The following is a 15,414-nucleotide window of genomic DNA, read 5'->3' on the forward strand; positions in this document are numbered from 1 at the left end:
TCGATCATCTGCTGGCCGTATCGTTTTAAAACTGTGAAATATTATTGTTGTCGGCAGCACATCTTGGTGTGTAAACAGGGAGACGCGCTGCCGATATGATGATAATGTATGGGGACGAGCGATCGGAGTAACGACTGCTCGTCCCCATCCATAGCTCCGTGTGACCGGAGCAAACGAGCGCCGATCAACGATGTCTCGTTGATCGGCACTCGCTTTATCGGCCGGTGTAATAGGGGCTTTAGCGACAGTTCCATCGCACTTGTGGAGGCCTAGATCACACAGGATAGTAACATTATACACACAGATAAGTCTCTGTATGCAGCTCCCCGTCCCTCTCCAGGCTAGAGGCTGTACTGCATCACTTCCTGGAGACTGTCATGATCTATGACCTTTCTGTCAATTGGCTCCCATTCATTCCAGTTGCCATAAAGCGCACACCCTGCTGCACTGTCTATACACACCATACAGGAAGGAAGTGGGTGTCTCCAATGTGGTCGCCCCCAGGGAAGTTTTTGAAAGTAAAAAGTATTTTAAAAAGAACAAGCCCATACATTCTTATGCATACACAAAACTAAAATGAAATACATGGGACATTCCCCTTTAAGTCCTCAATCACTCACTTCACCTATTTGACAAAGTAACTGCCCCATAAATACAATAACTGGTTATTCCAATGATTGCAACCAAACACTTCCTACTATTTGATTTCGGTCTTTCTCGTCAAGGAATTTTTGTCCACGGAACGGCCGTGATTCAGACACCTTGGTAGATCACCACACATGAGCTGCTCTTTCATGGTGACATATATGATATTCGCAGACATCCGGAAGGCGAGGACGACGGCTTCACAGCATTGACCGTCCTATTCCCCAGTTTTGTATCCAATTATGAACATGAGCCTTTTCCATATATTAAATTTATTTTCTATTGTTTTTGTGTTTCAGATAAACGACTTTGTAAGAGATAAATATACGAGTAGAGACGGCTTCATCCCGTTAGGTGCGGAGATTCTCGCTGGTGGATGTGTAAGTTCTGCATCATTACTGTGTTTTTAAGCATGGCACGTAGCAATGATACTGCGGTATTGGAGGAGGCTTCAGTAAGTGCCCAGTGTCGTATGCATGTTCTTCATCAAGGGTCTATGACTGATCTGCGCAAAGCACCCCGTCCCCCAGACCTGCCTTTTTTATGGCTGCAGTACAAAGTGAATCGACTTGTTACCTATCTGCTACCAGATAGTTAACGAGTGGGGACTGACCGTCTGGAGGCATCGCTCTTCCTACTGGACCTTAGGAGAAGACTTTTAAAGGTTTTCCAGGCTCCGGTAAACTAAAGGGTAACTAAACTTTTTAAAAACTTTTAAAATGTCAGAAGTTCTGATCGGTAGGGGTCCGAGCATTAACGCCTCCACTGATCGCTAAAACAAAGCGGCAGAAGCGCTTGTATGTTCACTGTGCTGCTTAATTTCTGATCCGCGTACATCGGAGCGCAGTACAGGCTCAATAGAAAGTTTGCGTCCGTACACCACTCGCTCGGCTTGCCACGAAAGTCAATCAGAAACGAAGCAGCACAGCACTCACCTGAGCGCTTCTGCTGCTTTGTTTTAGCGATCGGTGGGGGTCTCGGTGCTTGGACCCCCCCTGATCAAAATTTCTGATAAGTCACTGACATGTCAAAAGCTTTTGTTTTGTATTTTTTTACATTTAGTTACCCTTAAAGATTATTCATTGTATATTGAAAAGTTCCGCAACTTTCTAATATACTTTATGTCCCAATTTCTCAGTTTTCAAGATCTTTGCTTGCTGTCGATGAATGAATGGAAAAATGCTTATTACAATTGTATCCATTCTAGACAATGCTCGGGGCTAAACAGTCTGGACTCAAGGCTGATACTTTTTATTTGCACCGATACATTGTCACAAACTGAGGAAGACCGCTTCGTGCTGCTAATGAGTTTACAGAGGATTGTCAAGACTGGATATATTCGTAACAAACACTCGGCTGTCAGCTTGACTAAAGCTTGACCATACACATAGCTGCTGGTTGAGCTCTATTTTTTTGGCCGAACGCGATCTCTATTGACCTCCCCGTAAACATGTTCATTTAACTACGGGAAAGGGGGGGATAATCTCCTTGCAGGCACTTCTGCCGCTGCTTATCTCGGGGCGGGGGGTGGCATTAGGATCTTACATGTTAAGTCTCACGTGCCAGGTACTTCTGGCTGCCTCATACACAAAATATTGACTTTGCTTTGATATGTACTGTATGGCCAACTTTCGTTTGTAGCTAAGAAACTATGTTTCTATTCACTGACATCAAGCAGGAAATGGTGAAATATGTACATTGGAACATTTAACCATGCGGTAGTTACTGCAGTATTCTGGAGGTGTTCTGCTTAAACTGTGCGGTTACTAATAAAGTATGTTTCGCGAGGTCACGCCACCCCTCCTTGGAAGATCAATGCACTTAATTCTACAAGAAGGTTCCAAATTACCTGCCCCTCTGTGATCAGTCATGTCTGACCATCTCCCTGCCTTTTCACAGCCTCTTGCTTTTCTTCAGTATATTCCAATGATGGCCTCAGCACGTCATCCTCTCCATGGACCGGTCTGAAAGGCACAAGTCATAGGGCCGCCGCTGGGAAGTTCTATCTACTTTGTGTTTGTTCTCTGGAGATGTCATGTGCTGATTTGGCCGCTGTCTGCCTATTTTGTTTGATCACTGACCTTTCTCTAAACTCCAGGTACTGTCCCTTGTTCTGCGACTCTTCCTGGAAGCGGGATAATAAAAAGAAAATCAGCGCTCTTAAATTATTCTGCCGTTTTTTTTTTATAAAATGTAATCAAATGTTCCTGCTCCCACACAATGAGCATTGCTTGTAACACTATATCAGGTCATCTACAAGACAGAACTGCCTGGACAGGGGTCACCTTCAACATGCAGCGACTTAAAGGGGTTATCCCAAGAAGGAAATGTATCGCCTATCCACAGGTCTGATCGCCGGGAACCCCACCGATCACTAGAACAGACTCTTGAGCCCCCTGTTTGAATGGAGCACGGTCACTCATGCGCCCTGCCGCTCCACTCGATGTCACGGAGCTGACGGAAACAGCGGAGCGCTGTACTCTGCTGTTTCCGTCAGCACCATCGACATAGGATGTGAGCCCCAACAGAAAAAGTCGCTCCATTCAAATGATCGATGGGGTCCCCAGTGATTAGACGTTTATTATCCTGTGGATAGTTGATAAATGTCCTTCGTGGGTAACCCCTTTAATGAAATATGTACAATAACTTATACCTTGGATATTCGTGAAGAACCCATCATGCAATCTATTGGTTGATGAGTTGTTGTACTGTTTGGCCATACACATGGATCAAAGGAAGACTAACCCCAGAAATGGATGAGAAAATCTAAAAACATGACGCAAACGTGGTTATTGTTTAGTTTCTGACACCTTTTTGTTTTCCTCAGGTTTTGACTGGTGTGTCAAAAAATGGTGCTGCATAAAGGGGTAGTCCAGGATAAAATCAAAGGGTCTGCTTTTTCACAGCTCTGTAGCGTTCACTTAAAGAGGCTCTGTCACCAGATTTTGCAGCCCCTATCTGCTATTGCAGCAGATCGGCGCTGCAATGTAGATTACAGTAACGTTTTTATTTTTAAAAAACGAGCATTTTTGGCCAAGTCATTTTTGTATTTATGCAAATGAGGCTTGCAAAAGTCCAAGTGGGCGTGTTTAAAGTAAAAGTCCAACTGGGTGTGTATTATGTGTGTACATCGGGGCGTTTTTACTACTTTTACTAGCTGGGCGTTCTGACGAGAAGTATCATCCACTTCTCTTCAGAACGCCCATCTTCTGGCAGTGCAGACACAGCGTGTTCTCGAGAGATCACGCTGTGACTCACTCACATGTCCTGCATCGTGTCAGACGAGCGAGGACACATCGGCACCAGAGGCTACAGTTGATTCTGCAGCAGCATCAGCATTTGCAGGTAAGTAGCTACATCGACTTACCTGCTAACGCCGATGCTGCTGCAGAATCAACTGTAGCCTCTGGTGCCGATGTGTCCTCACTCGTCTGACACGATGCAGGACCTGTGAGTGAGTCACAGCGTGATCTCTCGAGAACACGGCTGTGTCTGCACTGCCAGAAGCTGGGCGTTCTGAAGAGAAGTGGATGATACTTCTCGTCAGAACGCCCAGCTAGTAAAAGTAGTAAACACGCCCGATGTACGCACATAATACACACCCAGTTGGACTTTTACTGTAAACACGCCCACTTGGACTTTTGCAAGCCTCATTTGCATAAATACAAAAATGGTCATAACTTGGCCAAAAATGCTCGTTTTTTAAAATAAAAATGTTACTGTAATCTACATTGCAGCGCCGATCTGCTGCAATAGCAGATAGGGGTTGCAAAATCTGGTGACAGAGCCTCTTTAAGTGAGTATGAGCTGCAGTATCGGACACAACTTCTGGCCAAGGGGGGGGCGGTTTCTGGAAAAAATGCAGAACATTTTGGAATTCTGGACAACCCCTTTAAGTCCAGGGGTGGGGTTTCGTTTTCTTTAGTGTCACCTCCTGCATCATAAGAACGCCCCTTTTCACGTTTCTATTTTCCTAATCTAAGGTCAGGAGGAAGGATAACCTTCAAGGCAACAAGAAAATATAGTAGGAGAATGTAGGGAACTTTGTTGGTTCTTTTGTTTGCGATCTTTTAAAGGAACAGTCCGGGAAAGACAGATATAATTAAAGTGTAAGTGAACTTTAAAAAAAAACTTTTGACATGTCATAAGTTTTTATCGGTGGGGGTCCTAGCACTGAGACCCCCACAATCGCTAAAATGAAGCAGCAAAAGAGTTTGGGTGAGCGCTGTGCTACATAGTTTTTGATTGGCTTTCCTCGGAAAGCCAAGCGAGCGGTGTATGGACTTTCTATTGAGCCCGTATACCGCTCTGATGAAAGCCGATCAGAAGCGATCAGTGAGGGTCTCAGTGCTCAGACCTCCACCGATAAAAACTTCTGACTTGTCAAGTTTTTTGAATGTTTAGTTACCCTTTAACTTCTTACCACCACTTCAAACATAACTCGGTATATCAGTTCTGCTTAGTGACTGACCGGACTGTTCCTGCCCGATCTCCTGTTGCCGGCACCATTGAATCCGCTATACGCAGCAAATATCGATCTTTCCCTTTTGTTGCTCTTCTCCATAAAAAATAAAAATAAAATATCCAGCGGTGGAGTCCAGCTAAAATGTTAAAATCTTCCTCTCTAAGATGTCACTATTAACCACCTAGATCTTTGCAGACTGATGGATGGCACAGCCATCTCCTTTTGATTAAATAAACTCTGGTCTTGTCATCTGCTTTCGGCAGCACTCGCTGCTGGGCGTTGGCCCAAATGGATACACGAGGCTGCATATTAAACAGCACATTCCGGAACTGTCCCTTCACTGTGATTGCCCCCTTATTTGCACCCCATATTTATTCTCCCAACTTAACCCTTACCTCCGTACACCAGTCTACGCTTCTTCCTCAGCGAGCGTCACGTCGAGGAGTAAAAAAAAAAATACTTGCATTTACTGACCTGAAGCTTTCCTTTCTGGTCAGGGGTTCTGCGGCATCTGGGGTGTGAATTATATGGGATAAGGTGTCCACTATAATCAGAATATGTCACAACACACTGGTTTTACCCGGTTCAGGATTTTTTTTTATTTTTTTTTGGCACGCGCTCGTTAATTGGCTATAACATTTTGTTTCTTGGACTATCGACATGATTTTATTATTTTTTTTTATTTTTTTTCTGGAGTCAATGCTAGTTCTTTTTTTTTTTTTTTTTTTCTTTTATACACAATTTTTTTTTTTTTATTATTATTTTTAGACTTCTAGTTTAAAAAAAATGCCTGGCTTTTTTTTTTTTTTTTTTTCTTTTATACACAATTTTTTTTTTTTTATTATTTTTAGACTTCTAGTTTAAAAAAAATGCCTGGCTTTTTTTTTTTTTTTTTTTTGAGTAATAAGTGTTTATTCTAAGCTAGAATTTTTTTATTTGTGATGGTCATTGTATACCATGTATTTTACGGTAATTTAGTCAGAGCTAGCGTTACGACCATGTTTGGGGGGAGCATTTTTGGGGGGGATTTTGTATCATTTTAAATTGTATTTTCTTATTTATTTATTTTTAAAGCTTTTAATTCTTTTTATTATTATGGCCTGTTTCTCAAAGGTCAGAAAAGACCTTTGTGGGACTACATTATTTAAATTATTTTTTTTTCCACTATACTTTACTTTTCCGCTGTAACTGGTCCTGCACAGCTATAGATACAGTGCAAATCAGCCGTGCTATGGTGGCTATTGTCACTGTTAGGACTGTGCTGGGTCAAGTTAGACCCTGCAGCTTCCTACTATCGGCATCCCGGCGATCATGTGACAAGTCTCATGATCACCGGTACCAACAGAGGCAGCAGCGCTGTGTACCTGAAGACAGAAGTGGTGAAAATCACTTGTCTTTTCTCCAGGGTCCCTGGCAGTCTGTCTGCAGGGCACTCAGCTGACCAATCACTCAGGCAGCAAACTTAAAGAGGCTCTGTCACCAGATTTTGCAGCCCCTATCTGCTATTGCAGCAGATCGGCGCTGCAATGTAGATTACAGTAACGTTTTAATTTTTAAAAAACGAGCATTTTTGGCCAAGTTATGACCATTTTTGTATTTATGCAAATGAGGCTTGCAAAAGTCCAAGTGGGTGTGTTTAAAAGTAAAAGTCCAAGTGGGCGTGTATTATGTGTGTACATCGGGGCGTGTTTACTACTTTTACTAGCTGGGCGCTCTGACGAGAAGTATCATCCACTTCTCTTCAGAACGCCCAGCTTCTGCCTGATCACTGCTGTGACGTCACTCACAGGTCCTGCATCATGTCAGACGAGCGGGGACACATCGACACCTGAGGCTACAGTTGATTCTGCAGCAGCATCAGCGTTTGCAGGTAAGTAGCTACATCGATTTACCTGCTAACGCCGATGCTGCTGCAGAATCAACTGAAGCCTCTGGTGCCGATGTGTCCTCGCTCGTCTGACACGATGCAGGACCTGTGAGTGACGTCACAGCGTGATCTCTGGAGAACACGGCTGTGTCTGCACTGCCAGAAGCTGGGCGTTCTGAAGAGAAGTGGATGATACTTCTCTTCAGAGCGCCCAGCTAGTAAAAGTATTAAAAACGCCCCGATGTACGCACATAATACACGCCCACTTGGACTTTTACTTTTAAACACACCCACTTGGACTTTTGCAAGCCTCATTTGCATAACTACAAAAATGGTCATAACTTGGCCAAAAATGCTCGTTTTTTAAAAATAAAAACGTTACTGTAATCTACATTGCAGCGCCGATCTGCTGCAATAGCAGATAGGGGTGGCAAAATCTGGTGACAGAGCCTCTTTAAACCCACGCCGTAAATATACAGTGGGTGGCCCCCCACCGGATATTCTAATCTGCATGAAAATTATGAGAAGTCCCGAGCTGCAGGACGGATACCTGTCCTTCTCTCTACCGGCTGAGATGAGATGAGATGATCTGTATGCACATGGTTAATGTGGGAATTCCCTTTCAATACATTTCTTCTGACCTGTTACATTGACGTGTTAGTAGGTGCCACCACTGGGCGTCCATTCCCACCGCCAGTTCCTAAATCAAAGTGACTGTGGAGCTTGGCAAACCTTCTAAAACCCTTTGTAGCTAATTGGAGGTTTGTGACTGGAAATATGTGATGCCAGTTAATGTGCCTCTGCTATTGGTTCACTATATCTGGAAAGCCATAGCCTGCCTACTGTCCTTTTTAGTATGCCCGTATGATGTCACCAATCTATTCTAGGTCTATTTAAAGCGTCTTCAACTAAGTGCGTCTAATACATGAACTTAGAATGTAGTGTGATTATTCGACTTGCGGTACAAGGATGAATAGGTTTGTTGAGCACATAGTTGCCATGCACTCTCTTCCTGTAATTACTATTATCCATGCCAACCTCACGATCCGTGCCACTCAACAAACCTTTGTGCCCATTGATAACATTCCAAAGCCTCTCATAGGGTCTGTCACATGATCCTCTCCACTTTTCTCTCCAGTCAAGCGTCACCGGGTGTTGACTCCCAAGACCCTGCGGAGTTCACCTTGCATCGTAATTACTGGGAATTAGTACGCATGGCTAATTTTGTCCACTTCTCCATTGTGCAATTTTCTGTTTGTAAATTTGATTCCCCCTTTTAAAAACCCATAAGCCTCGTGACCCCGGTTCAGCTAACAGCTTTTTAGCTGCTCTTATTGCATTAAATAGACGCAGTAAATGTGTCAGGTCTTTGTGGTGAGAACACACAAACAAAGCACGGCCTTCGAAGGTCAACGCTAAGGAGGAAGACCAGAGGTTTGAACGAGGCGGAGAGAGATATCATTATTAGCCAACAAATTATATTTAATTTTGTAAAAGTGTAACTTAGAAGGCCAGAAAAAAGACTTTATGCCCCGTTGTTTTGACCCACCGAGCCAGCCTTTTCTTTCGACCCGTGTAAATGAAACACGCAGAGACTCAAGACGTCGTCCTAAGCCAAGCTCGTAAAGAAAGCCGAGATTTGAACATGTGAGCGTAGCCATATCTACATTATTTGCATCTGCCCGGAAGAATGATTCATTCCTAGATCTTGGAGCAGGCTCGTCACCGAAGCATTATCTCTGCTGGATGACTGACGTGATCTGTAATTATTGTGTCTATATTAACCCGTTTCACCTCCCCGACAGGCTCTAACGTCTAAGTTCTGACCATACTCATCCCGTTAGAAATACATTGACTATATCGGTATCTTTTGTGTTGTACCTGGTGACGCTGAACATATTGTGTTGCATTTTTATATTTTATAATGTTTTTGAACAATGCATCGCGTTTATTTTTTGTCCATCAGGGACTTGTCTAGCAGACCTTATGTATAGGACCTTCAAGTTTTGTATTTCATGTTTGATGAGGAGCGCAGTTCAGTGTTAGATCAGTGAGGGAGGAAGTAGCTAGCTTCTCCTCCTACCTACGTTTCAGTAGAAATCAGCGGGAGCCTGGGACATCACTGCGTGAAAGGAAAGGTAAAACATGGGGTACACACTTTTTGTCAAGTCCAAGGGTTGCTCCATTTTCCTGGAAATACAAATACATATTTATTACGGACTTCTCCACATATCCATTCTAATCCTGGTCATCTACTTCTCCTGGGCACTGTCTAATTCTGTCTGCCCAGACATCGACTACAACTATCCTCTTCCTGCAGTTTTTTCCAGTAGACTCTTCTGATGTTCACATTGTTCCTGGTCCACATTCTGGTACAGACATTGGGTCTGTTCTCTGACTTTGCGTTGTCTTCTTAATGCAACCTATGGCTATGTCTTTTATTCTGGCCTGTGGTTTTTGGATTCGACACTGGTCCGTCGTCCTGGTTAAATTTTTGGCTTTTGTATCCTGACTCCACCGTAGTCTTTTGCCACTCGGCATCCTGGTACCCACCATACCCCATACTTTGCCCTCAACTATGCCACCAGTTCTGCTGTTCTTTGGTGTTGACAGCCACCAACAAGCCAAGGCTTCTCAGAGAGACGTAAACGGAGACCATACCCGGGACCAAAACTTTTTTGTGGAGGTTAAAGAGGTATTCCCATATTCTAATGTTATGACCTTGACCCTCTCTGAATCTGAGAAGAAAAGGGTTTCCTTCAGTATTTTACCTACACAGCAGCGCTCTCAGCCACCTACTGTGGAAGGGAATTCTTCACAGCAACATTCGAGATTAAATCCTTCGTTCTGTGGATTGGTGGGAGTTCCAGCAGTTGGACCTTTACCATTTTTAGATAGGTGGTGATGGCATATTCTACTTTTCATGGTGAGGAGACCCCTTTTTAAAGATGAAGACCAGGTTTTCCTTGGGCGCCATTCTCAGTCTATCCTGTATTGGACCGATCGCGGCACTAAAGGTCCTTATTTAGAAGAACCTTTTTATAAAACGTTAATATCATAGATTGTATATTGAAATTCTTCTACCCAGCCTGATTTCGTTTCAGAGTTTTTAACGGGGTGTTCCCAACTTGCATATTTATGCCATATCCACATGATATGGTTTAAATTTGTGATCGTTAAGGGTCACCGTTCCACTTTAATGCAAAGTTGCATGAAGGAGCCCATGAGTTTAAAGTGCTGGGTCTCATTTTTACAATGTGTACTTAATGGATATGTGGGTATAATAAGTTTTGATTTTAGCCTTCCAGTTATTGTGAATGTCAAGTGTGAAAATTGTTTCGACATCGTAAGGGTTAACCCAATTAACATAGATCTGTAGGACCCCTTTAACTAATCAGTCTTCGTCTACAAGTTTCAATTTGGAGAGGTAGTGTGCTTGGAGTATGGACAGAGCTGGATTTTTTACAAGTGCAAAAAAGTTTTCTTTTTCCCTTGTTTCCATTTTGGGTTTCACGCTTGCCGATTTTTGTTGTTTTTGCTTTAGTTCTTTAATGCTAAATTTGGAGAGGAAGATAATGGGTGAGATTCTCCTGAAAGAACCTCTTTCACCAGGCTCATTTACTCGGGGCTGTGGTAACGGCCAATCTAGCTGAACACAACAACGTTACCCAGTGTAACGACACATCAGACAGGTTTGGGATGTAATTGCCTTTGTAATGTCAGTCAAGTGGGTTGTTCTGCAACTTGGCTGAACTTCTAAGCACTTCGCCACACGTATGAAGATGAAACGCTGCCGTTTTTGATTATTTTTCTTCTCTCCTGAACATGGCAATGCTGGTCACAACTTGTGAAGTTTTCTAACTAATCTGTTTCTACCAGTTGGAATTTTTCCTTGCATAAAATTCCTTTCCACCCCCCGAGTTACCCGTCGTAATCTCCACAATTTTTTTTTATTCTTTAGCCTTTTACAAACTAGAAATGTTTATTTGTTATATATTGTCATGCATGTCTGCTTCCAATAGTCGTGTCCTACAACAGAGGTTGAAACCTTGTGCTATCATCTGGTTGCATGATCTAATGCTCTATAACAGAGTTTCCAATCCAGTATTAAATCTTGTCAGTCTTAATTTATTAATAAGTTTGTTTAGAACTTGACGTGATAGTAAAATATGACTCTGTATATTATAACAAAGGGGATATATGGTGTTTTCAGATTAGGGGTACCTTCTGCAGTGACCCTGCTGTTAAATAGTTTAAGATCTGTATTTCTGTGCATGGGGGCAGTACTATAGTAATAATTAACAATACTTTCCCCATGGATGAAAACATTGTACATAGGGGGCAGTATTATAGTAGTTATATTCTTGTATATAGGGGGCAGTATTAAAGTAATTATATTCTTGTATATAGGAGCAGTATTATAGTAGTTATATTCTTGTATATAGGGGGCAGTATTATAGTAGTTATATTCTTGTATATAGGGGGCAGTATTATAGTAGTTATATTCTTGTATATAGGAGCAGTATTATAGTAGTTATATTCTTGTATATAGGGGGCAGTATTATAGTAGTTATATTCTTGTATATAGGAGCAGTATTATAGTAGTTATATTCTTGTATATAGGAGCAGTATTATAGTAGTTATATTCTTGTATATAGGGGGCAGTATTATAGTAGTTATATTCTTGTATATAGGGGGCAGTATTATAGTAGTTATATTCTTGTATATAGGGGGCAGTATTATAGTAGTTATATTCTTGTACATAGGGGGCAGTATTATAGTAGTTATATTCTTGTATATAGGAGCAGTATTATAGTAGTTATATTCTTGTATATAGGAGCAGTATTATAGTAGTTATATTCTTGTATATAGGGGCAGTATTATAGTAGTTATATTCTTGTATATAGGGGGCAGTATTATAGTAGTTATATTCTTGTCCATAGGGAGCAGTATTATAGTATTTATATTCTTGCATATAGGAGACCGTATTATAGTAGTTATTTTCTTGTATATAGGAGCTGTATTATAGTAGTTATATTCTTGTATATAGGAGGCAGTATTATAGTAGTTATTTTCTTGTATATAGGAGCAGTATTATGGTAGTTATATTCTTGTACATAGGGGCAGTATTATAGTAGTTATATTCTTGTACATAGGGGCAGTATTATAGTAGTTATATTCTTGTATATAGGGGCAGTATTATAGTAGTTATATTCTTGTATATAGGAGGCAGTATTATAGTAGTTATTTTCTTGTATATAGGAGCAGTATTATAGTAGTTATTTTCTTGTATATAGGAGCAGTATTATGGTAGTTATATTCTTGTATATAGGGGCAGTATTATAGTAGTTATATTCTTGTATATAGGGGCAGTATAACAGTTATATTCTTGTATAGGAGCAGTATTATAGTAGTTATATTCTTGTCCATAGGAACAGTATTATAGTAGTTATATTGTATATAGGGGCAGTATTATAGTAGTTATATTCTTGTACATAGGGGGCAGTATTATAGTAGTTACATTCTTATACATAGGGGTAGTATTATAGTAGTTATATTCTTGTATATAGGGAGCAGTATTATAGTAGTTACATTCTTGTATATAGGGGCAGTATTATAGTAGTTATATTCTTGTATATAGGGGCAGTATTATAGTAGTTTTATTCCTGTATATAGGAGGCAGTATTATAGTAGTTATATTCTTGTATATAGGGGCAGTATTATAGCAGTTATATTCTTATATAGGGGGCAGTATTATAGTAGTTATATTCTTGTATATAGGGGGCAGTATTATAGTAGTTATATTCTTGTATATAGGGAGCAGTATTATAGTAGTTACATTCTTGTATATAGGGGCAGTATTATAGTAGTTATATTCTTGTATATAGGGGCAGTATTATAGTAGTTTTATTCCTGTATATAGGAGGCAGTATTATAGTAGTACTATTCTTGTATATAGGGAGCAGTATTATAGTAGTTATATTCTTGTATATAGGGGCAGTATTATAGTAGTTATATTCTTGTATATATGGGCAGTATTATAGTAGTTATATTCTTGTATATAGAAGCAGTATTATAGTAGTTATATTCTTGTACATAGGGGGCAGTACTATAGTAGTTCTATTCTTGTATATAGGGGTCAGTATTATAGTAGTTATATTCTTGTATATAGGGGCAGTATTATAGTAGTTATATTCTTGTATATAGGAGCAGTATTATAGTAGTTATATTCTTGTATATAGGAGCAGTATTATAGTAGTTATATTCTTGTACATAGGGGGCAGTATTATAGTAGTTACATTCTTATACATAGGGGTAGTATTATAGTAGTTATATTCTTGTATATAGGGGCAGTATTATAGTAGTTATATTCTTGTATATAGGGGGCAGTATTATAGTAGTTATATTCTTGTATATAGGGGGCAGTATTCTATATACAAAAATATAACTACTATAATACTGCCCCTATATACAAAAATATAACTACTATAATACTGCCCCTATATACAAGAATGTAACTACTATAATACTGCTCCCTATATACAAGAATATAACTACTATAATACTGCCCCTATATACAAGAATATAACTACTATAGGGGCAGTATTATAGTAGTTTTATTCCTGTATATAGGAGGCAGTATTATAGTAGTTCTATTCTTGTATATAGGGAGCAGTATTATAGTAGTTCTATTCTTGTATATAGGGAGCAGTATTATAGTAGTTACATTCTTGTATATAGGGGCAGTATTATAGTAGTTATATTCTTGTACATAGGGAGCAGTATTATAGTAGTTATATTCTTGTATATAGGGGCAGTATTATAGTAGTTCTATTCTTGTATATAGGGAGCAGTATTATAGTAGTTACATTCTTGTATATAGGGGCAGTATTATAGTAGTTATATTCTTGTACATAGGGGGCAGTATTATAGTAGTTACATTCTTGTATATAGGGGTAGTATTATAGTAGTTATATTCTTGTATATAGGGGCAGTATTATAGTAGTTATATTCTTGTATATAGGGGGCAGTATTATAGTAGTTATATTCTTGTATATAGGGGGCAGTATTATAGTAGTTATATTCTTGTATATAGGGGCAGTATTATAGTAGTTATATTCTTGTATATAGGGAGCAGTATTATAGTAGTTACATTCTTGTATATAGGGGCAGTATTATAGTAGTTATATTTTTGTATATAGGGGCAGTATTATAGTAGTTATATTTTTGTATATAGGGGCAGTATTATAGTAGTTTTATTCCTGTATATAGGAGGCAGTATTATAGTAGTTCTATTCTTGTATATAGGGAGCAGTATTATAGTAGTTCTATTCTTGTATATAGGGAGCAGTATTATAGTAGTTACATTCTTGTATATAGGGGCAGTATTATAGTAGTTATATTCTTGTACATAGGGAGCAGTATTATAGTAGTTATATTCTTGTATATAGGGGCAGTATTATAGTAGTTCTATTCTTGTATATAGGGAGCAGTATTATTGTAGTTACATTCTTGTATATAGGGGCAGTATTATAGTAGTTATATTCTTGTACATAGGGGGCAGTATTATAGTAGTTATATTCTTGTATATAGGGGCAGTATTATAGTAGTTATATTCTTGTATATAGGGGCAGTATTATAGTAGTTATATTCTTGTATATAGAGGGCAGTATTATAGTAGTTATATTCTATATAGAGGGCAGTATTATAGTAGTTATATTCTTGTACATAGGGGCAGTATTATAGTGGTTATATTCTTGTATATAGGGGGCAGTATTATAGTAGTTATATTCTTGTATATAGGTGATAGTATTATAGTAGTTATATTCTTGTATATAGGAGCAGTATTATAGTAGTTATATTCTTGTATATAGGGGCAGTATTATAGTAGTTATATTCTTGTATATAGGAGGCAGTATTATAGTAGTTATATTCTTGTATATAGGTGATAGTATTATAGTAGTTATATTCTTGTATATAGGAGGCAGTATTATAGTAGTTATATTCTTGTATATAGGAGCAGTATTATAGTAGTTATATTCTTGTATATAGGAGCAGTATTATAGTAGTTATATTCTTGTATATAGGAGGCAGTATTATAGTAGTTATATTCTTGTATATAGGAGGCAGTATTATAGTAGTTATATTCTTGTATATAGGGTACAGTATTATAGTAGTTATATTCTTGTATATAGGTGATAGTATTATAGTAGTTATATTCTTGTATATAGGAGCAGTATTATAGTAGTTATATTCTTGTATATAGGAGCAGTATTATAGTAGTTATATTCTTGTATATAGGGGCAGTATTATAGTAGTTATATTCTTGTATATAGGAGGCAGTATTATAGTAGTTATATTCTTGTATATAGGTGATAGTATTATAGTAGTTATATTCTTGTATATAGGTGATAGTATTATAGTAGTTATATTCTTG

At 39.1% G+C, this 15,414-nt stretch overlaps 1 protein-coding gene across 1 annotated transcript in view; it reads left to right on the forward strand.

Annotated features, from left to right (window-relative positions):
• The window catches only part of SLC25A13 (solute carrier family 25 member 13), a 117,462-nt gene that overhangs the window by 79,494 nt on the left and 22,554 nt on the right, over positions 1-15,414 (forward strand). Inside the window, exon 13 of the mRNA XM_075827743.1 lies at positions 945-1,025. Coding sequence (XP_075683858.1) covers positions 945-1,025 — 81 coding nt within the window. The remainder of the gene's footprint in view (positions 1-944; positions 1,026-15,414) is intronic.

This window comes from Rhinoderma darwinii, chromosome 5, assembly GCF_050947455.1.
Source record: "Rhinoderma darwinii isolate aRhiDar2 chromosome 5, aRhiDar2.hap1, whole genome shotgun sequence".
In the NCBI taxonomy this organism is placed as follows: Eukaryota; Metazoa; Chordata; class Amphibia; order Anura; family Rhinodermatidae; genus Rhinoderma; species Rhinoderma darwinii.